This window comes from Acomys russatus, chromosome 25 (assembly GCF_903995435.1).
Source record: "Acomys russatus chromosome 25, mAcoRus1.1, whole genome shotgun sequence".
Classification (NCBI taxonomy): domain Eukaryota; kingdom Metazoa; phylum Chordata; class Mammalia; order Rodentia; family Muridae; genus Acomys; species Acomys russatus.
In genome coordinates, this window is record NC_067161.1 from 51,677,293 (window position 1) to 51,701,569 (window position 24,277).

Sequence of the window (24,277 nt, forward strand, 5' to 3'; positions counted from 1 at the left end):
GGCATGCTAGATATTAGTCTCCATTCAGAAATTTAGACCCAACAAAAATAGGAAAGATGTTTACTTCAAGTTTTTCAAATGCAAATAGCCAAATCACTATGAATGTAACATTTATATAATTCCTGATTGTCTCATGGTTCTTCCTGCTGTATGTAGTTTATTTTATTCATGTATAATAATATAAATGTATATGTTAAAAAAGAAACATACCAAAAATAGTTACAGTGCAAAAATTTCTTTAAGATTTATTTTCAGTAAAAATGTTTTATTTATATACTATTTTACATATCTAGAAACCCAGAATTACATGATTTTTTTTTTGAGAAAAATGGATTGAGGTGGAAGATTTTAAAGATGCCCCTTCCTTCCTTGTCCATAAGACATTCGCTTTTGAGGGAAAGTATCATCTCCCTGTCTTGGTTCCCACACTCCCCAGTGTTGCTTGTATCATGGTGGGCCATTTGAGCTTGAGACTGGTAACTCTGGCCACAACAGCGGCCTGGATAAGGGCTGAAGAGAGTTGCTGGCTACACTATAAGTTTTCAGAGATACTCATCCCATGTGAACATCTGGCTGGAGAAGGCAAAGAGGGGACATCTAGGTCTCTCTGCCTTAGGGTTTCTATTGCTGTGAAGAGACACCATGACCATGGCAACTCTAACAAAGGAAAACATTTAATTGGATCCAGCTGAAAGTTTAGAGACTTAGTCCAATTTCATGGCAGGAACATGGTGGCAGGCAGACATGGTGCTTGCAAGGGGATGAGAGTTCTACATTTGGATCCTCAGGGAGCAGGAAGAGTGAGCCACTGGGCCTAGGTTGAGATTCTGAAAACCGCAAAGCCCACTCACCTGTCGTGACACATTTTCTAGAGCAAGGTCACACCTCCAAATAGTGCCAGTCCATATGAGCCTATGGGGACTACATTCATTCAAACCACATAGTCCCCTGGAGAGGTGTTCTGGAAACAGTGCCATTAGAAAGGCAACTAAGATGACCACTGGTCATAGATGGAGAAACAGGACCAAATGAAGGTCTGACAGAACCAAGACTCAAAGGAGAGTGCTCCCACCTCAGCCACTAAGATGTCAGGATCCCACAGATACTTCTCCTGACTTCTCAGAGAGTTCCATGATCAGGTGAGGATGGATTTCCTTCAGAGCTTTGAAGAGTTTGTCTTTGCAGTCGCAGCTCCAGGACCGGCTGAAACTGAAGAGCGTCCGCATCTTGTCTGGGTTGGTGGCCTCAGCTCGCACTGCCTCATATTCCTCCTCCCTCAGCACCAGACCATGCAGCTTGTCCAAGACAGCATCCACTGATGTCACTCGGGCCACCAGCTGCTCCCGGTGCTGGTCCACAAAGTGTGCAGCAGCATCTAGGGGTGACAATGAGAGTGGCACTGTGCAAAAACAGACTCTTCCATCGGCTCTCCCATTGTCTGCTCAGTTCTTGCTCTTTCCTCATCTACACCCTTGGCTCCATTTTTCCTCTGTAAGGTCATTTGAAAAATATCTTTACCCTTCTTGAGGCCAGTTATTAGTCTTACACTCTGCATGACCAGGAGGAGGGGTTCTAGGTGGGACACTAAGGTTGGTAGTGCATGGAGGTATTGCTACCATGAAGGAAACAGAAAGGGGCATGTGAGAAACCCTGTCCTGGTGAAGTTGCAAAGAAATGTTCCCTCCTTTTACACTGTACTTCTCTCAAGGATTAGATGATCGACCAGCATAACATTATTGGATTTTCGGGATTCTTGTTACTGACCTTTGGGGGATTTATCGGCCTCTGATGGTGCAGCTCTGACATCCCCTGTAAGAAAGGAGAGATGCAGCATCTGTAATGATGCCTATCACCAACATTCAGCGCACACCACGCAATTCCCACCTACACCTGACATTTTGAGAATGAACTACAGAAATTCTGATATACTCTGGAAGGTGTGCATTTCTTTGCCTATATAGGGAATCTATATAGACTCACTATGATATAGTGTGATCTGTAAAGTCTGTATGATAGAGGTCCTGAGGCTAGCCTCATAGAACGAGAAGACATGTAAATGACCAGGAGACATTTCTCACATGTGATCACATGTGACCACAGCCTCAATTTTATCATTAACTAAATTTCTTGTGCAGAACTAACAAAGTCCTTTTCTAGATGGCATCTCATTCTGGGTAGAAAGCTATTTTCTTGTCCTTTGACCTCCTACACTCGCATGCTATGGTACAAATATATGCTCTGGATTTGATAGCAGAATCAAGATGAGACAATACTGAGCACATAGGAACAGGGAGTGAATTTTGGCAAGTGAATGAGGCTGATAAGTTGCAGCTCATGAATAAGCTCCAAGTTTTGAGAAGACTCTAAACTTACTGTGCTCTAAAAGTTTAGGGAAGTCTTCTCAAGGACTCGGTTTGTAGTATGGGAAGCCTTGGTTCCATTTGTGTGAATGAAGGATGATATTGCTTACAGTTGTGTATCCTGACTTGTAGATAAACTGGAGCATCTAATGAAGAAAGTGACTGAGTGACCATTAATTTAAAAACCAAAATGTAAGGTTGGAGATGCAATAGGGCCATGATTATAATCTTTCGGTATCTGGATACTCTCCTCATGGGATGCTGAATGCAGACTATTCCTTGGTCATGTGTATTGCCTGTTCTTTATTGAAGTTATTTTTGTAAAACAACGTTTATTTCTCTTAGCTTATTTATTAACCTGGCTATCACACAAATAATTGAGACTCTTTTATATTTATTTAAAAATTCAGCTTCACAACACAATCTTGAACAGTTTAAGTCTATTCTTACCCCTCTATGTTATTTTGTCTTATTCCCAGCAAACAATCCAGTGTTACTTGCATTTTGTAGCTTTCTTTGGTTGTAGCTCCTTCCTCCTGCTCTTCCTTGGGCCTCTACCCATGGCTGAATACCCTACTTCTTCTTCTAACTCCTCCTCTTATGGCTGGCATGAAGTTCAGCCTTATTCTCCCCCCTGCTCAGCAATTGGTTGTAAGCTGCTTTATTGACATATTAGGGGGACAATTGAGGAACAGAGTTTACACAACATTTAGACAGGAAATTAGCATTTAAACTACACAATAACCTTATGTCTACAGTTTTTAGAATATTAGGAGTGGGAATCACTATTTTATGACATCTGACAAGGGTTGGGCACCCCCAGAGGTACTGATAAGAGGAGCTTAGCTTTGGCTTTGTGGGTGCTGGGCTAGGACTGTACTATTACTGCACTCAAGATAAGTCACTAATTGGTTTTCTCTTGTCAATATCAGCTTGGACACATGGATGAGGTACAGTAGAAAAATAAATAAATGGAAACAAAAACAAAATCCTCCAAAACAAAGATCTGGACATAAAACTGAGCCATGGAAATGAAAACACTCTACAAGAAAAACTTTAAGATATACATTAAAAAAAGAAATCAAGGGAGGCCTTAGAACATGGAAACACACCTCCACCCCATGCTCATTTTTTGTAAAAATCAATATCATGAAAATAGTCACCCTACTAAAGGCATGCTACACACTCAACATAGCATACAAATCAAGATGCCAGGGACATTCCTCATAAATATAGTGGGAAAATGCTGAAACGCATGCAGAACCTCTAGAGATATAGCATTCTGAACATAAACAATTTTGTGGAAAGCTTCATCACACCTGGTTTCAAACTAATACTACAACCATAGTAGTAAAAGCAACATGGTATTGGCACAGAACAGATGTGCAGATAGTGGAATAGAGTATAAGACCTAGATAAAATCATAGCTACCTGCCTCGTTGTGGAAGTTTTGGTTTATACGTAAATATGTTTTTGTTTTAAACCAAAGTGTGTGATATGGGGGCATCTCCAGTTTGTCCATGGCTGATAATTGCCTCCTGAGAGGGTATATGATGCTTGTCAGCTGTGAACTACCTCATGGGGGTGTGTGGTCTCTGTCAGTGGGGATAAAAGTCAGACCCAAGAAAGACTGGGGGCTCTGAGAAAGAAGGAGGCTACTGGCATTTCCCTCGTTGCTCCTGGCTGCTGTTGATGCAGTTTGAGAAGAAGAAGTGGGAGATGTCCTGAAATGAAGATAGGTCTTGCAACAAGGAACCTAACAATCCTGAACAACAGGAAGCAGCTAAGAAAAACTATGTCTCCTTTCCCCATTAAACTTCTTTCTCCCCTACCTGGTGTTGAGATGTTGGAAGGGATTGGAGTGGAATAGGGATAAAGAGATTTAAGGAACCCAAAATAAAAATAGCTGTTAAAAATACATCAACACTGGCCTTTGAGAAAGAACCCAAAATATACTTCGAAGAATAGGCAACCTGTTCAACAAATGATACTGGAAAACTTGCACAGCAACACATGGAAGAATTAAACTAGAAGCCTATATTTCACCTTAAAAAAAAGTCCAAATGATCAAAGACCCAACACCCTGAAACTGGTAGAGGAAAAAGTAGGGGGTAAATTTCAACATAACAATATAAGTAAAAATTGTCTCAATAAGACTCTCGTAGCACAAGAAGTAAAACCAGTAATAGATAAATCACATCTCTGGGCACTAAAAAATATTTGTATAGCAAAGGAAACTTGAGGGAAGATGTAGCCTAGAGTGGGAGGAACTATTTGCTACCTAACATATGACAGAATTAGCAGCTAGAATATCTATAGAACTCGAAAGCATAAAACAAGAACAACAACAACAAACAACAACATCAAAACCTAAGATTGGCCATATGATTAATAGAATTCTCTTTCTGGATACCCCAGAAGGCCCAGGCAACAACAGACACTGTAATGCAGCTGAATCTCATGACATGAATAGGTCCTTGCAAGAATTACAGGAAAATACAAACAAATGAATAGAGGCCAGTGAGAAGAAACCACAATCAAACAGGTGAAGGAAATGAATAAAACTGTTTAAGACATGAAAATGGAATTAGAATCAAATAAGAAAACACAAATTGAGAAAACCCTGGAAATGGAAAATTTAGGAAAGAGACGGAGAATCGAACAGGTAAGTGTTGCCAACAGAATTCACCAAATGGAGGAGAGAATCTCAGGGGCTGAAGATAAAATAGAAGAAATTGATACATCTCTCAAAGAAAATATTAAAACAGAAAAATTTATGACACAAAGCATCCAAGAAATCAAAGACACCATGAAAAGGCGTAACCTCAGTATTATAGGAGTAGATGAAAAGGAAGATGCCAGGTTCCAAGGACCAGAACATGTTTTTATAAAAATCATAGAAGAGAGATCCAAGATGGCGGCGAGCAGTGTGGACCGCGTTTGGAGGCTCCAGTGAACAACTCAGGGAATTGCACAGATTTCTGAGCCAGGAACACCGAGGTCCGAACATCACGGCAGCGGGAGTGCTCTACGGTTCGGAGGGACCAGGGTGCGGAGGACCTGCGTGCCCCTGCACACGGGAGGAGCGTGGCTTTTCTCTGATTGGAGCGGCAGCGGCAGAGGCAGCAGCACCAGCGGCACCAGCAGCGGCGGCTGAGGTTTGCAGCTCATAGCCTTCCGGTGGAGGCGATTGGTGTGGTGGCTGGTGGGAATTGCTGCGGGAGAGGGGACTCGGGGCAGGATTTGGGTCGCGTGGAGCCTTTGGACCCAGACTGGACTCGGCGGACAGTTCGGCCCCAGAGTCCCGGGTACTGGCCCGGCCCAGCAAGCAATTCTGCCTGAGGCCCTAACTCAGCGTGGCCACAGCTCCCCTGCTGTGGCAGAGGCTTAGTTGAGCTCGCAGATCCACACTAGGCACCACCTCAGGTCAGCGGCAGCTCCCCTGCGGTGACACAGTCTGGGCGGAGCACTTGGTTTCACCACAGGCGCTAACTCAGAGCAGCTGCAGTTCTCCTGCTGTGGCGCAGGCTTGGTGACGTGCTCAGTTCCATCCTAGGCACCACCTCAGCTCAGCGGGCAGCTCCCCTGCGGTGACACAGTCTGGGCGGAGCACTTGTTCCACCACTGGCGCTAACTCAGAGCAGCCGCAGTTCTCCTGCTGTGGCGCAGGCTGGACAGAGCTCTCGGTTCCACCAGCTCTAAGACTCTGGTTGGACACAGTGTGCAGTTTGAATCCAGAATTCCTGGCTGAGATTGGTGGTCAGTTCGGGCCCTGAGTCAATAACTGACCACAGCACGCACTTTGGGCCAAAAGGCCCTAGCGGAGCTTGGTGCGTAGTCCCAGCCCAAAAATTCTGGCTGGACCCTGTGTGCATTTTGGGCCCAAAATCCCTAGCTGAGCTTGGCAGACGGTTCAGGCCCTGAGAATCTAGCTGAGTTCTGCCCATGGTTCGGTCCCAGTGCTCCTCGCTGGACTTGGCAGGGAACACAGAAGGCTGTGGATACCTTGGCCTGACCCAACGCTCATTCAGAGACCCAGAACAATTGCAGGATCCACAGCAGAGGGGGACTGAGGATCACTGGCTGTGAGAGACCAGAACAACAGGGCTAACCTCCTAATATCCACACCAGTAAAGCTTTGAGCTCACAGCCTAGGGAAATCGTGAGAAAACAAGTGAATCTATCGTCAGACACCCTCCATTCAACTCTGGAAGCTACCCAACAAAAACAAAGACGGCAAGATGTCTAAAGGACAATGAAAAAGCATACGCAAAAAACCCCAAAACAACATGGCTTCTCCAGTTTCCAGCTATCCCAAAGAAAACACCCAGAGAACTCAAATACAACGGAAATACAAGAAAATGACCTCAAATCCTTAGTAATGAGGATGATAATGGAGGAAACAAATAAAATTCGTAATCAAATGCAGGAAGACGCAGACAAACAGGTGAGAGACATAAAAGAAGCACATAGAGTGGACTGGAAAAAATTGCAGGAAAATGCAAACAACCAGATGAAAGAAATAAATAAAACGGTTCAAGCTCTGAAGACCTATAAAGAGGCAATGGAAGAAACTCAGGAATATACAAAAAATCAGATGAAAGAAATAAAAAAATCATTCAAGATCTGAAAATGAAATGGATTCAATGATAAACACACAGACCAGAAGAAAAACGGAAACGTGAGACCTCAGAGAAGAGGCGAGCAACACAGAGGTGAGCTTTCTAACAGAATCCAAGAGATGGAAGAACGAATCTCAGGGCTAGAAGATACAATCACAGAGCTTGAAGCAACCATTAAAGAAATGCCAAATCTGAAAACTCCTGACACAAAACATCCAAGAAATTAAGGACACCATGAAAAGAAAGAAATCTTGCGGATAAATAGGCATTGAAGAAAGGAGAAGACATCAGACTCCAGGGCCCAGAAACTATTCTCAACAAAATCATAGAAGAAAATTTCCCCAATCTAAGAAAGAGATGCCTATAAAACATACAAGAGGCCTACAGAACACCAAATAGAATTGACCAGAAAAGAAAAACTAACTGCCCACCACATAATAATCAAAACACAAACATGCAGAACAAAGAAACAATATTAAAAGCTGCAAAGGAAAAGGGTCAAATAACATTTAATGGTAAACCTATCAGAATTACACCCGACTTCTCAGCAGAGACCATAAAAGCCAGAAGGGCCAGGACAGAGATCCTGCAAACCCTAAGAGAACACAGATGCCAGGCCAGACTACTTTTACCCAGCAAAATTATCAATAATCGTTGATGGAGAAAACAAAATATTCCATGACAAAAACAAATTCAAACAGTAACCTATCCACAAACCCAGCGTTACAGAAGTACTAGAAGGAAAACTCCATCCCAAAGGGTCAAGCTACAACCAAAACTACCCAGGAAATAGATAACTATCCCATGGCAAAAACACAACTACACAAACGCTCGACTGGAAACAACATCAAAATTAAGACTCTTAACAGTCACTGGTCATTAATATCTCTCAACATCAATGGCCTCAATTCTCCAATAAAAAGACACAGACTAACTGAATGGGTGCATAAACAAGATCCAACATTCTTCTGCATCCAAGAAACACATCTCACCCATAATGAAAGGCATTACCTCAGGGTAAAAGGTTGGAAAAAAATATTCCAAGCAAATGGTCACAAGAAGCAAGCAGGTGTAGCCATTTTAGTATTGAACAAAATAGACTTTCAGCCAAAATTAATCAAAAGGGATGAGGAAGGACACTTCATACTCATCAAAGGTAAAGTCAACCAAGATGACATCACAATTCTGAACATCTATGCTCCCAATACAAGGGCACCCACATTTGTAAAAGATCTCCTAAAAAAGCTTAAACCACACATCGATCCCCACACAATAATAGTGGGAGACTTCAACACCCCACTCTCACTGAAGGATAAGTCATTGAAACAGAAACTAAGCCGAGAAATAACATCATTAACCAATGCCATGGGTCAAATGGATCTAACAGATATCTATAGAACCTTTCACCCAAACAAGAAAGAATACACCTTCTTCTCTGCACCCCATGGAACCTTCTCCAAAATTGATCACATCGTAGGTCACAAAGCAAGCCTCAATAGATACAAGAAGATTGAAATAATACCTTGTATCCTATCAGATCACCATGCTCTTAGGCTGCAATTAAACAACAACAGAAATAACAAAAAGCCTACACGTACGTGGAAACTAAACAACTCTCTGCTAAATGACACCTGGGTCAGGGAAGAAATAAAGAAAGAAATCAAGGAGTTTCTGAATTTCAATGATAATGAAGAAACAACATACCCAAATTTGTGGGATACATTGAAAGCAGTGCTAAGAGGAAAATTCATAGCACTAAGTGCCTTTAAAAAGAAATTGGAAACATTGCACATAAGCATCTTAACAACACAACTGGAAGCCCTAGAAAAAAAAGAAGCAGAAACACCCAAGAGGAGTAGACGCCTGGAAATAATCAAACTCAGGGCTGAAATTAACAAATTAGAAACTAAGAAAACAGTCCAAAGAATCAACAAAACCAAAAGCTGGTTCTTTGAGAAAATCAACAAGATAGACAGACCATTAGCCAAACTAACTAAAAGGCAGAGAGACAGTATTGAAATCAACAAAATCAGAAATGAAAAGGGAGACATAACAACAGACACTGAAGAAATTCAAGAATCATAAGATCCCTACTTTGAAGGCATATACGCCACAAATTTGAAAATCTAAGGGAAATGGATGATTTTCTTGAACAATTTTCACTTGCCAAAGTTGAATGAAGAAGAGATAAACAAGCTAAATAGTCCCATTTCCCCTACAGAAATAGAAGCATCATCGATGGTCCTCCCAACCAAAAAAGCCCAGGGCCAGATGTTTCAGTGCAGAATTCTACCAGACCTTTAAGGGGCGAGCTAATACCCGATACTCTTCAAGCTACTCCAAAAGATAGAAATGGATGGAAAAATTACCAAATTCATTCTATGAGGCCATAGTCTCATTGATACCTAAACCTCACAAAGACTCAACAAAGAAAGAGAATTTCAGACCAATTTCTCTTATGAACATAGATGCAAAAATACTAAATAAAATATTTGCAAAACGAATACAGGAGCACATCAAAGATATCATTCATCATGACCAAGTAGGCTTCATTCCAGGCATGCAGGGGATGGTTTAATATACGGAAATCCATCAATGTAATCCACCATATAACAAAACTGAAAATAAAAACCACATGATCATCTCCTTGGATGCAGAGAAAGCATTTGATAAAATTCAACACCCATTCATGTTTGAAGTTTTAGAGAGATCGGGGGATACACGGCACTTTCCTCACATAATAAAGGCTATATACAGCAAGCCCAAATAGCCAAAATCAAGAGTAAATGGTGAGATACTCAGGAAATCCTCTAAAATCGGGAACAAGGCAAGGCTGCCCACTCTCTCATATCTCTTCAATATAGTATTACTCGAAGTTCTAGCCAGAGCAATAAGACAACAAAAGGAGATCAAGGGTATCCAAATGGGAAAGGAGGAAGTCAAATTATCCCTCTTTGCAGGAGATGATATGATAGGGGTACATAGTGACCCTCAAAACTCCAGCACAGAGAACTCATAAACTGATAAACACCTTCAGCAAATTGGCTGGATACAAAATTAACTCAAAAAAGTCATGTAGCCTTCCTATACAACGAAATGACAGCGTGCAGAGGAGAAATTAGGAAAACCACACCCTTCACATTAGCCACAAGCAATATAAAATATCTAGGAGTTACCCTAACTAAGCAAGTGAAGGACTTGTATGAAAAAAATTTCAAAACTCTGAAGAAAGAGATTGAAGATGACCTGAGAAGATGGAATGATCTTCCTTGCTCATGGATCGGGAGAATTAACATAGTAAAAATGGCCATCCTACCAAAAGCAATCTACAGATTCAATGCAATCCCTATCAAAAAAACTACACAATTTTTTGAAGACATTGAAAGTTCAATTCTGAACTTCATATGGAAAAACAAATAACCCAGAATAGCTAAAACAATCTTGTACAATAAAAGGTGCTCCGGAGGAATCTCCATACCTGATCTCAAACTATACTATAAAGCAATAGTAATTAAAACAGCATGGTACTGGCACAGCAACAGGCTGGTTGATCAGTGGAATCGAATCGAAGACCCAGATATGAATCCACACACATATGGTCACTTGATTTTTGACAAAGAAGCCAAATCCATTCAATGGAAAAAGGATAGCATCTTCAACAAATGTGCTGGTCTAACTGGAGGTCTATGTGTAAAAAAATGCAACTGGACCATATTTGTCACCTTGCACAAAACTCAAATCCAAGTGGATTAAAGACCTCAACATAAAACCAGAGACACTAAGCCACTTAGAAGAAAAAGTGGGAAAGAGCCTGGAACATATTGGCACAGGAGACAACTTCCTGAACAGAACACCAACGGCCCAGGCCTTAATGTCAACAATTAATAAATGGGACCTCATGAGGCTGAGAAGCTTCTGTAAGGCAGGAGACACTGTCAAGAGAACAAAGCGACAGCCTACAGAATGGGAAAAAATCTTCACCAACCCTACATCTGACAAAGGTCTAATATCCAAAATATATAAAGAACTCAAGAAATTAAACACCACCAAACCGAATAACCCAATTGAGAAATGGGGCTTGGAACTAAACAGAGAATTCTCAACAGAGGAGTATCAAATGGCTGAGAAACACTTAAAGAAATGCTCAACCTCCTTAGTCATCAGGGAAATGCAAATCAAAACAACTCTGAGATTCCATCTTACACCCATCAGAATGGCTAAGATCAAAAATTCAAGCGACACCACATGCTGGCGAGGATGTGGGGAGAGAGGAACACTCCTTCATTGCTGGTGGGAATGCAAACTAGTACAGCCACTTTGGAAATCTATCTGGTGCTATCTCAGAAAAATGGGAATAGGGCTTCCTCAAGACCCAGCTATTCCACTCCTTGGAATATACCCAGAAGATGCTCCAGCACACAACAAGAAAATTTGCTCAACCATGTTCATAGCAGCCTTATTCATAATAGCCAGAACATGGAAACAGCCTAAGTGTCCCTCAGTAGAAGAGTGGATAAAGAAACTGTGGTACATATACACTATGGAATACTACTCAGCTATTAAAAACAAGGAATTCCCGAAATTTGTGGATAAATGGATTGAGCTAGTAATGATCATAATAAGTGAGTTAACCCAGAAGCAGAAAGACTGAAATGGTATATACTCACTTATATCTGCATACTAGCCCAAGGGGCATGTCCCACAAAAGCCTTCACTTACCAGGAAACTGGGACAGAAGGGATGGCATTCTATTGGGACTCTAAATGAGAGACGCATGGGAGAACAGCAAAATTGAAGGATACAGAGGGTCCTAGAAATCTACAAGTAGAACAATATGATAGGCAGATTTGGGCCCAGGGGTCCTGCTCAAACTAAGGCACCAGCCAAGGACAATACAGGAGGTAAACTTTAAACCCCTTCCCAGATCTAGCCAATGGTCAGAATATTCTCCACAGTTGAGTGGAGAGTGTGATACGACTTTCTCATGTACTCTGGTGCCTCACATTTGACCATGTCCCCTGGAGGGGGAGACCTGGTGGCACTCAGAGGAAGGACAGCAAGTAGCCAAGAAGAGACTTGATACCCTATGAGAATTATAGGGGGACGTAATCCCCCTCAGGAACAGTCATAGGGGAGGGGAATAATGGGAAAATGGGGGGGGGGAATGGGAGGATACAAGGAATGGGATAAACATTGAGATGTAACAAGAATAAATTAATTAAAAAAATACAGAAAAAAAATCATAGAAGAAAATTTCCCCAACCTGAAGAAAGAGATGCCCTGGAACATACAAGAGGCCTACAGAACACCAAATAGGTTAGACCAGAAAAGAAATTCCTCTCACCAAGCAAGTGAAGGACCTGTTTGAAAAAAAACTTTAAATCTCTGAAGAAAGAGATTGAAGATGACATCAGAAGATGGAGGGATCTCCCTTGTTTGTGGATTGGGAGAGTTAACATAATGAAAATGGCCATCTTACCAAAAGCAATTTACAGATTCAATGCAATCCATATCAAAATACCTACAAAATATTTTTAAGACATTGAAAGATCAATTCTCAACTTCATATGGAGAAACAAAAAAACCCAGAATAGCGAAAACAATCCTATATAATAAAAGATCCTCCAGAGGAATCGCTATACTCTATCTCAAGCTGTACTATAGGGCAACAGTAATTAAAACAGCATGGTACTGGCACAGCAATAGGCTGGTGGATCAATGGAATCGAACCAAAGACCCAGAAATGAATCCACACATATTTGGTCACTTGATTTTTGACAAAGAAGCCAAAGGATAGTATCTTCAACAGATGGTGCTGGTCTAACTGGATATCTACATGTAGAAAAATGCAATTAGATCCATATTTGTCACCATGCACAAAAATCAAGTCCAAGTGGATTAAAAATAGGCAAACTTGGATGTAGGTAGAGTCGACAGCCAAATTCTGCCAAGACAGAGTAAGTCCTACTAGTTCCTGCCTCACAAATATGTCTTTTATACATGCTGGGCCAAAAGGCCGAAGATGACGCGCCAACATAATAGAGGGTTTTGGGTGACTGTTCAGGCAGTAAACTATCTCTGCCATTTTTCACTTTGGAAGATCCTAACCTGAACTTCCTGTTCACTCAAGTATTTAAGTTTTATACCTTCTAAAGTCTCTGATGGGGTTTAAGACCACATAGTTTAGTTTTACAATTAAGCTTAGTTGTTTAGGGGTTAAGATACTTTTAGGTCTAGATAGATGTTTTAAGTTGATAGAAATTATATATCACAGATATTGATTTACATTCAGAATTTTAGACTCATCAAGATAGGAAATATGTTTCTTCAAGGTTGCCAAATACAAATAACCAAAACACTATGAATGTAATATAATTTCTGATTTTTTGTGGTTCTTCTTGCTGTATGTAGTTTATTATACATGTGTGTAATAATATAAATGTGTATGTAAAAAATTAAAAAAAAATTAAAAGAGCTAGAAATAGAACTACCATATAACCCAAGCATACCACTCCCGGTAATATATTCAAAGGACTATATATTCTACCATGGAGACATTTGCACAACCATGATCCTTTAATTTCTGTTCCTAATAGCTAGGAAATGAGTTCAGTCTGTGTGTTCACCAACAGATGATTAGATAATGAATATGTGGCACATGTATACCATGGAGTTTTATTCAGTTGTGAAAAAATGACTGTATGAAAAGTAAGGGTAGACAACAGGAAAACTACTGAGGAAGATAATCCAGACCCCAAAAGAAAAAAACACATTTCTCTCACATGCGGTTTCTATCCTGGAGTCTTTAGTTCTGTGGGCTTAACTCGGTGAACCCTGGGAACCAGAAACATAGAAATGGGGCAAGGCCTCAGGGAGGAAAGGAGGACGTGGTAAAGTGAGGGTAGAGAGGGAACACCTGGGGAGAACTGTTCAAACAGCAATAGGTGTGGGGAGTGGAGGGAATGAGGAGTTGGTAGCACAAGTTACTGAAAATGGTGACAGTGTTTGAAAGTCACCAGGGAGCCTATTATATAGTAACCCAATATGAAAATTATAAAATAGATCAAACTCAAGACACCCTATGAGGCTTGAAATGGGAGGGTTTAGAAGTAATACTTTTCAAAACAAAAATCCTTCTCCAAATGTGGGATACCTCCATTGGAGTTTCTGGGCATGGTGGCCCTGGAAGGTTCTCAAGACAATACAGGTTCATGTACTCTTCTTGGTCCCCCATAAGAACTAGTGGATAGACCTTATGTCTGAAGATAGCACTCATCTCGGATACATGCTGTCGAGACTTTAAACTAGAAATGAGTTGGAAGATTCCTCCTGATGCTTAGCTTTTATCTTGCTGGATATGTTATGCAGGCTGCTGAGGAGGAAAGGCATCAACAATCATTCCACCTGTCAAGAGGGCGCCATTATTCCAATAGTGGCACAAGTGTGATGGAAGCACGCAATAGCTCCTTGATTGTATTTCAGGAACACTTCACAAGATATGATCCATCCCTAAGCACTATAAACTGATAAAACAAAGAAATCCAGGTCTGAGGATGTCTTAGGATCTTGAGAGAAGCTACTATTTCTGCTTAGCTAAATGAACAAAGTATCAGTGCCCTTCTAATATTTGCTTATGCCACAGACAAAGGATACTTTTAGTCTTCATCAGAAAATCTTCTCTTTGCTGTGTGTGGAGGTGAATACAGATACCTACATCTGTACAGAATGCTGAGAATAAGAGATGGTTGAGTACTCATTAGATATTTATACCACTCCTTAAAGCTCAAGGGACATTATGGAAGAAGAAGTGTAAGTACTATAGGAACTGAAGATGTGGAGAAGGCCTGTGAAGTGCTGTCTTCTAAGCATGGCATGACCATGGCCATATGGTCTCTGGACTGACAAAAGTTGGTTCTGCCCATCCATCAGCTATTTGTGGGAAAGCAGCTCAAAAGGCCAATGTCATACTGGTAAATAATAGATTGTGGGAGAAAGAGATGTGTACATCCATCTGTACCCACTGATGAGCTCAGTACGTTATACCGGATAGTTCAAAATACACAGACACACAGATGATCCTAGTTAAACTCTGTGAGACATGCAGCAAAACTTTATGAATGTGAGAAAGAGATTTGTAGAAAGAAGAGAGCCTGGCAGGAGTAGGAGGGAGAGGAGAGAGGGCAGGTTTAGAGTAGAGTCACTAAAATGTGTGACATTGTTAAAAAACAAAATTTATTTTAAAAATTATGTATGGAATAGAAATCCATATTTCATGCTGGCAAAATCCCTTCACTTTAAAACTGAGCTGTTATGAGTCAGATCATTGTGCATTTCAAAATCTGTTACTTTCATGGCATTGAGGTTGGAAAAGGACTGAGAAAATGGGGCTCTGAGTATGTGGTGTTTTAGATGTGATGTATTCCCTGAAAAATGATGTTTAAGGGCTAGGCTTGCAATCATATTCAAAGATGACTATGATTTTATGAATGGGCCCATACACTAATTTAATCATAATAATGTGAGTGTGAGACTGGTATAGTTCCTAATACCAGTTGTAGTCACCAAAGTCATGTCCTGGAAGAGAATATATTGTATGGTCTTCTGCATCCTCCTGTCCTCTCCTATCCTCTCTCCCTCCTCTCCCCTTCTTCTTCTTTTCTTCTCTTTCTCTTCTCTTCACCTTTCCCTCTATTCCTTTGATCTTACTCCATCTCCCATCTCTGTGCTTCAAAGCTACTCTCAGCCTTCTCCCTCACAATCTCCCATGTCCACAATATCCTGTTTAACCTCAGGCTCAAAGAGATGGAGGCAGCTGACCATAGACTGAAACTTGACTCTAAGACATTGAGTCAAAGCAAACATTTCTCTGTTTAAATTTTTTTCTCATGTATTTTGTCACAATTGGGAAAAGCTGACTAACACAGAATCACAGTTTAATCTTTACTTGTAACAACTGTTATGGATCTAGAAAAAGTCACATAACTCATCTGGATAGTTCATGACACCAAGAATTAATAGCAACAAACCTTTCCTTACTCATTGCCTTTCTTCAATTTTTGGGATCTATAGACCTAAACTAATTTTACCTGGTTTCAGCAAGGCCTCCCATATGAGTTTCCTATGTTTCTTGTCTCTGATTTGCAGCTTAATCCCTGAACTCAGGTGGCCAACATAGATCTCAGAGAAGAGCTGGGATTCCCCAGGGCTCCGGTAGCACAGCTCCAGTTCCTGCAGAGAGAGAGAGAGAGAGAGAGAGAGAGAGAGAGAGAGAGAGAGAGAGAGAGAGAGAGAGAGAGAGGAGAGCGAGAGAGAGGAGAGAGAGAGAGAGAGAGAGAGAGAGAGAGAGAGAGAGAGAGAGAGAGAGAGAGAGAGAGAGAGACGGGACACCATCACGTTGTTTCTTTTTTCATTACTATGACAAAAATCTGACAGAAAGCAACTTAAAGAAAGGTTTATATTGTTCTTCAGCATAGTAGTGGAGGATTCATTAAAGCTGAGGCTCCATTCATGGTGGCAGGAAATCCCATAAGATTAGGAATTATCAAGTCTGAGGGCAGGCTTATAAGCCTCAAGGTATGATGCTTATGGCCTGCTTCTGACAGCCAGGCCTCACATATTTGTTTCCACAAATTCCCTGGATCCTACCACTGTCTGGGAGCTGAGTGTTTAAAATTTTGCACCTATTGGGGACATTTCAGATTCAAACCATTACATGCACAGAGGAGGGACAGCTCACCCTGTCCTGCTCACACATCCCCAGCCTGGGCTGCTTTTCTCCATGTTTAGCTGGATCCTTCTCTGTGCTGTATTGAATCTAATTCCTCAATTTCTTAGGCCCAATCCACATTCTTATTGGGTTCTGTAAATTAACTTCCACCTAACTTTGATATGTTCTTCCTCATCCCAAATCTCAATTGTTTTCTCCCCAATCTCAGTTCGCTGCAAAGACTTGTAATTTGTCCCAAAGTTTTTTCATGCCTGGCGTCAGAAACACCTGAGTGCTCACCATTGGGATAATTTCCAGCTTCTTGGAGCCAGACACGATGTAGCGGGAACCAAGATAAAGAGACTCTACTGGCGGTGGCTTGTTTATTCGCACAAACTGGAACTTCGTTTCTTCATCATCAATAGCCTGGGGAACATTACAGACAGCAATTTAGCTAAACTTATGAGCTATAACATCTGGTCTGAATAAAGTGGGATGGTAGCTCAGTACATTTTTGTATGGTAGGTGTGCTGACAGCTCCTGGGCATCCTTCTATCTGGAGTTCTGCCACACAGATAGTTGAATTACATGCCCCTTTCATGTTCATTTTGGGAACAGGGTCACTTCAACAGAAGAAGCGAGTTGGCTGCAAGTTGTGCACAGAGCATTTCATCCTTTTTTTGTGGTGGAAAGAGGTATAGAAGGCTATTCAGGGATTAATAAATGAGCATCAAAGACAACCGGGGGAGACACTGGGGTGAAGGGGACCAAGAAGGCAGACTTGTACATGCACGCCAAGGTTCCCCCAGTTTAGTGAGCCTAAGGAACTCACTAGATACAACCGAAGTTTTCTGTCAGCCCACCCTGGCCCCACTTTTGTTGTTCTCAATGTCACCTTCCGAATAGTGCAGTCATTGGGAACCAGGTAAAGGTGAAAGGTGACGTCCTCAAAATTGAAGTGATAGTAGATCAGTGTGGTGGAAGTGATGGGGATGAGATTCCGGACAGCAGGAATCATTCTCAGTAGAACTCCCACTGGGGAGAAGCTTGGGTTTCCCAACACTGCGTAACATTCTTCCACCTTCTCTGGTGTTTCTAGAAACATCCCATGTTCTTGAAAGTGGGCAACATGGAACAAGGAGATGTCCACCTGTCCCTCTGTGAAAGAACAGATTCAAGAGATGTAGATTTTATGTTTATACTGATCCATGCTTGGCTGTGAAAATAGTACCGTATCGATTAGAACGATTGTGGTGGTTTGAACGAGAATGGTCACCTATATTTGGTGGAACTGTTTGGGAAGGATTGGAGGCATTTCTCTTGTTGAAGGAGCTGTCTCACTGGTGGGCTTTGAGCTTTGAAAAACTCATACCATTATCAATTTCCTTTCTTTTCCTTCTCCTTGTGGATAAGGATATAATCTCCCAGCTACTGTTCCAGTGCCATTCCTGGCTGCTTGCTGCTGTTGTCCCTGCCATGAAGTTCTTAGAATCATCCTCTGAAACTGTAAGCCCCAATAAAATATGTCTTTTGTAAGTTGTCTTGGTTATGATTTCTATTTAGTTTGTATTTATCTTTTGATGTTTATGAGAAAAACTATGACCAATATTTAAGTTTTATTAATTAACTTCCAGTTACAACCAGAACTACCAATACAACACACCAGAACTATCAATAGAACACACCAGAACTACCAATTGTTTTGTCACTATCAATTCACCATGTCAGGGAGTGGGAGTGACTTGCTGCCAGTGGTGACTCCTGCAGACATCTTTTATTGGGAGGCGTCTCTGGCTTTGTCCCTGGATAGCTGCTGGGTGAGTATTCACAGTGGAGGGGAGGTTCATGATGTGTTGAGGTGACCTTTTTCAAATTGTGTGAAGATGTGTCTCTGTATTTTCAATAGGTAATTCTGCATTGTCAGAAAGCTAAATCCTGGCAGGATTTTTGTGTTGTTTTTTTCTATGGCTCATCACCAGCTTCATATTTTATCAATACTTGTCACTCCTCACCAGCCTAGAAGCAAAATAGAATTCTATCTTATTGGCTGTAATAAAGAGCTGATGGCTAACACCTGGGCAGGAAGTGAAGAGGGGGTTGATGCTGGGAGAGGACATGAGAAGCAGAAGGCTCATCAGTGGACAGGGAGGTTAACGGACAGATGGTAGAAGAAGAGAAAGCTAGAGCTAGCCATAGGGCAAGATGTAGTCCAGGATTAGTCATGTTAAGCTAGATATCTGGATGGGAGACTGCACTAGCTAAAAGGCCTAAGCTTTAAAACATTGAAAAGCATTTGTTTTATTATTTATATCACTGGTGGGTCTGAGAAAAATACCCCTATAATGATGGTATCATCTATGGATGCTATAAAGAATACTGTCTCAGAGGCTACTGTCAGAAACTTGACAATCAGCAGGTTCACTGAGATGGTGCTGCCACCAACCTCAGTGTTTTGGGATTGGCAGTATCCACCAAGGTCTTTGTTGCGGGATGGAGTTTTATTGTTATGAGAGAGACTCGGGGGTAAATTTTCCACTGAAGATGAAAGTGGATGAATCTCTGGAATGGTTAACCTCAAATGTGAACTTGATGAAATCTGGAATCATCTTAGATATATATATATAGGCCTCAGGACATGATAGAAGGAGATTATCTTGATTGGGTGAATTGATTTGGGAAGATCTACCCACTGTGTGCAGCACTGTTCCATGGAGGAGGATCCAGGACTGTGTGAGATGGAGATGGTCACATGAGCACAGCACTCGCTGTTCTCTGCTCCCTATCTATTGGTGCCAGTTCACCAGGTGCTGCAGTTCCATGTCCTCAGACTTCCAGGTCATGATGAGCTGTGAGACAAATACATCTTTTCTCTCTTGAGTTTCTTTGGTCAGGTATTTCTTTGAGCTACAAATAAAGTAAACTAGATAGAAAATTGATACCAGGAGCTGGGTCTTTGCTGTAAAAAACCTGACCAGGTTCTTAGACCTTTGGTGGACAGAATGTGAAAGAACTCTGGACTTAGGACTAGAAAAACTCTGCCGTGCTGAGAGCAAAGCTAATGGGGACATTCTGGTTAAAGCAGGGAAGACAGGGATGCTGAAAGAGACAGTGCAGCCCATTTCATGAGCTTTCAGAGGGTAGAAAGGTTTCTATTGGAAACTGTAAATGGAAAGAATCCAGTGATGCAACAGTTTGGTCAAGAATCTAGATTTATCATATTGTCATTTATAATGCCCTGAATGTGAGTTAAGATGAATTTAAATGTAAGAGAATCATTTGGTAGGGGAAGTTTAACCATAGAAAACATTCTGAATGATTATACAAAATCAGCTGTAATTGTGCAAGAAATCAACATCACTGAAGGGAAAGCTGCACTGCACTGTGGCAACAGGAAAGTTGTCCTGAGGGCAGATTCTCACTCTTCCTGGGCTTCATCTTGTGAATAACTAAATTCATGTAAAGGCAGAAAACTTTAGCTGATGGTGTTCCCTGTTCCACAAATACCCAAATATGTGTTTGCCTATGATAAGAACATGGTACAGCTATTGGTGTGGCCACATCTCAAAGCTGTCAACAGAACTTGGCAGTGTCATCCTTATAGATGTTTTTATGCTTGAAAGATGCTATATTGAGGCAGTCATTGAGTCATGATGCACAGTTTCAGATAGGCCAGGTCATGTGTCTGAGTCAAAGGACCTGCAAGAAGGTCCTGAGAGGTCATTCTATGAATCTTTGAAAGTGAAGCCTAAGAGAAAATTGAAATCCTAGGATGCTGGAGAAGTGAGAATCACAGTTTTCTCTACTAAATAAAGTTGTAGGCAAGGAATAGAGAGATGACCTGAGAGAGGCCATGGGTGCTTCATGTGGTAGCACTGGAGCAGGGGAGCTACCTAAGTCCTTTGGAGTCTAGTGAGTGACATCATGAGCTCCAAAGCTGGGCACAAGCTTTGATGCTTCTGCTCATAGAGTTTTGCCTTGTTGTGGTCTGATCATTCTTTGGTTCGCCCTAGTTCTTCCATTTTGGAATGAATGGCAGTGTTTATTTTGTGCCATTGCAACTTGGAAGCATGTTGGAAGCGTGCAACTTGTTTTTCTAACTTATAGCAACCTTGAGTATCTGTTGAGGGGCAGACTTTGTGGGATTTTAAACTGTTGGAATGGTGAACACCTGTGGGGACCTTTGAAATTGGATTGTGTTTTGCATTATGAGATGAAACTGAAACTTTGGAGACATTTGGTGGAGTTTATAAAGTGATGTGATTGGATGTCAAGTTGGCAATGAGTAGAATCGTGATGATGAATGTCACTTGTTAACTCATTGTGATCCCTGCTAATGGACCCACCACTCTGAAGTTCACCATTTGCCTGTTCTTTCAGCACTGAGTTTGCTTCCTACTTTATACCGTTATAAAGCTTAAATTTTTCATCAGTAACATACCTATTAATAGTTTTACATGAAGCCACACAACGCTAAAATGACCCCTGTATGACACTTTGGGGCCTTTAACCATCACTTTCCCAAAGTCATCCTCACCCCTCCATCATATTTGGACTTATCCATGTGTGTGCTTTGCCAGTTTTGACAGAATTGCAGAAGATGCTGTATCTCTCCATCTTCCCTTCTTGCTAGGGTAAACACTAGTCATGATCTTCCCTGACTTGAAGGGAATGAAGGATGCTGGGCTTTCATTGTTAAGACCAGAACTTTCCTGAGGCATCTAAGAGGACTTGGAGAATATTTTCCTTTCTTTTCTCCTTCCTTTCAATAAAGAAATTCACTATATAGCTTTGTTAGAAATCATAATCCTCCTGCCTCAGCCTCCAGAATTCTGGGATTATAGGTAAGTGCCACTACCTGTCCCTGTGACTGTCCTTCCTGCACATATTGTCCCTTCTAAACTGAAATAGAATCACATATTTTAATCTTCCAACTGTGTAATTGTCTGATCTAGAGTGGGAGTAAGCATCAGGGATGATGGAGGCCTGCAGGGAAGAAGTTTTAATGGTGATTGGGGCAAGTGTTGTTTTTGGGGAGACCAGGATCTCTGTGGAGCTGCTTGACTGGCCTCAAGAGGCATACTGGGATGGCACCATCAGGGTAGCAGTGCCCCTGTGTTAGGGTCTGGAGTCCAAGGCTTCGTGTGTTATGGATGTGCCCATTGTTTTGTTTATTTGTTTTATGGGTTATTTTTAAATGAAATCCTGCTTGCTTTCTTCACCTTCATTTGTTTTCTTATTTGGGGTTTGACATTAAACACGAATATTTCTAACCTGAGGGGTTCTTATCTTGTTTTTTTATTCATGGTTTTTCTATCAGCTGGATGCTTCTGTATTTCTGTTTCAGTTTTCATGAGTTTTCTTCAGCTCTAAGCTCTGTTCTCTTAAGCCCCCTCTTGGAGATACTCCTCATCTTCATCACCATGAACCAACATCATCTTCCTCCGCTGTGAGCCACATTCTCCTGGTCTCTATGGTGAGTCTATTGCTGTGATCCTTGAAACTGGAGAGAAAGTCACTAGCTACTTTTACAACACCTGATTCCATTGCCGTTGTTGTTTTTCCATTTTTAGGTAGAGTCTAGCTAGTCTAGGATGTAGTCTAGGATGATCTTGAAATCTTAAATTCTCCTGCCTCAGCCTCCAGAGAACTTGGATTACATAAATGGAGTAATGGTTTTTGTTATGTGATCTTTCACTGGGAACCTTGTATTTATTTTTGTATCTTCTCTTTGATCACATGCTGTGCTTGTTTAACTTTGTGTTCCTGTGGGACTCCTAACAGTGGGAGTAGGGGTGTCTCTAACTCTTCTGTCTGATTGTGCGTCCCTTTTGTCCCCACTACATTACTTTGGTCACCCTTGATATGAGGATATGTGGGATTATGTCTAGGCTTATTCCATCTTGTTGTGTCTGGTTTTTTTTTATCAATAAGAAGCTTGCTCTTTTATGAAGAAATGGAGGAACAAAGGATCTGAGGTAGAGGGAAGTTAGGGGAGAGAGAACTGGAATAAGTAGAGAGAGGGAGCCTGTGGTTGGGATGTAATGTATGAGGGAAGAATGAATAAAAAGAAAAACCTTCTGAAGAACTACTTGGAGATGACTGAGCTTCACACACTTTATGAGCTCCCTTCTTAGGAAGGCCCTCTTTTGCATTTCCAGTTCTCAAGTGAAATATGGTGACATCATATACTCCCTGCAGAAATGTAATAGCTTACAGTGTTGGTAGACCCTGGGTCTCAAATGCTCCTTCTCAGTTTCCCCAGACTGACTTTGCAACAATCTCTTAAAATTGTTCAGTTCATCTCAGTTCCCTGCTGGGCCCTGAGGGACAGGCTGTGTAAGAGCACTTAATAATCACCAGTTAACCATCACTTTCCTTAGGGACTCCTTCAGGTAAAACAGAAACATAGTCATAAGCCTGGGAGACATATGTTTAGAAGAAGATACAATAGACAAGCAGGGATGATGAAACATCTCACTGTCTACCTCTGTAACCAGTGGCTCTGCCTCACTAAGGAAACCTTAAAACATTTTCTCATTACCCACCACCTTACACTTTCCTATACAACCCGTCAAGTCCACCTGTTATCACCACCCTTCTCCTTATGCTTCCCTTGGTTACCTTGTAGAGACACAAAATGTGGGAGGTGCACAGCAGCCACAGCTCCCTGCTCAGCCTTGATGTTAAACAGAGGCCCAGCCACCATGTAACTGTGTGGCAAGGGAGTCCTGTCCAGGAATTTCCTCCATGCACAGAATTCAAACTCGATTGTCACTGTTCTTGTCACCACAAAGTGGAGTCCTGTGTTTTGGCTGTAGTAGGAACCAGCACCAGGAAATTGAACTCTAGAAGAGGGAGAGACAGACACTGAGTTAACACCAGCTCAGCTCATCTGTTGTGTGCAGACCCAGTGCAGGGCTGAGGACACAGCCAGGTGCAGCTAGATGGCTCTGAGTCCCTCTGCTGTCTGCATGTGGATTGCTGAATAAGTCATCTAACTCCCCAAATCTGTTTGCACATCTGTAATTGGGGTAGTGACAACACCAGCTTATAGAACTGTGAATGATCTAATGCAAACCTACAGGTAACAAGCCTGGGAGCAATTAGCTATTCCTATGATTGTGACTAGGGTGCAGAAATAGACAAATGTGTGTGTGTGTGTGTGTGTGTGTGTGTGAGTGAGAGAGAGAGAGAGAGAGAGAGAGAGAGAGAGAGAGGGAGAGAGAGGAGAGAGAGTTATTTAGCACATGATACAATCTGGGTGTATCAGGTACTGACACAGGAAATGATGGAGACCCACTGCTGGGGTGGAGCCAATGCAAAGGGTGTTGGATGAGTGGCTGCTTGGGTGCTGGTGTAGAGGAGTCCTAGATGGCCTCTCTGTGTGGTTCTAGTAAGCCTCATACACATTTCTCTCCTATCTGCTCACTTACCAGACCATCAGTCAAACTCCCCAAGCTTCCCCTCCCCATTGCTCCCTATAGCCTGGCTTGTCACCACAGAATCTTCCCCATAACCCTTGGAGTTCAGGCCTGGGAAGAAGGGCGGGGACAGCTGTCCCAGGCTGTGAACAGGGAGGTCTCTGTACT

At 41.7% G+C, this 24,277-nt stretch overlaps 1 protein-coding gene across 1 annotated transcript in view; it reads right to left on the reverse strand.

The window, feature by feature from the left end:
* Positions 1 to 514: 514 nt before the first annotated feature.
* Positions 515 to 24,277, reverse strand: part of LOC127208043 (NACHT, LRR and PYD domains-containing protein 1a-like) — a 65,887-nt gene continuing 42,124 nt past the window's right edge. The window contains exons 10-15 of the mRNA XM_051167401.1: positions 23,310 to 23,533; positions 17,584 to 17,846; positions 16,989 to 17,114; positions 16,054 to 16,210; positions 13,897 to 13,908; positions 515 to 1,399 (exon numbers count right to left, since the gene is read on the reverse strand). Of these exons, the coding sequence (XP_051023358.1) occupies positions 1,089 to 1,399; positions 13,897 to 13,908; positions 16,054 to 16,210; positions 16,989 to 17,114; positions 17,584 to 17,846; positions 23,310 to 23,533 (1,093 nt within the window). The 3' untranslated portion in view covers positions 515 to 1,088. The remainder of the gene's footprint in view (positions 1,400 to 13,896; positions 13,909 to 16,053; positions 16,211 to 16,988; positions 17,115 to 17,583; positions 17,847 to 23,309; positions 23,534 to 24,277) is intronic.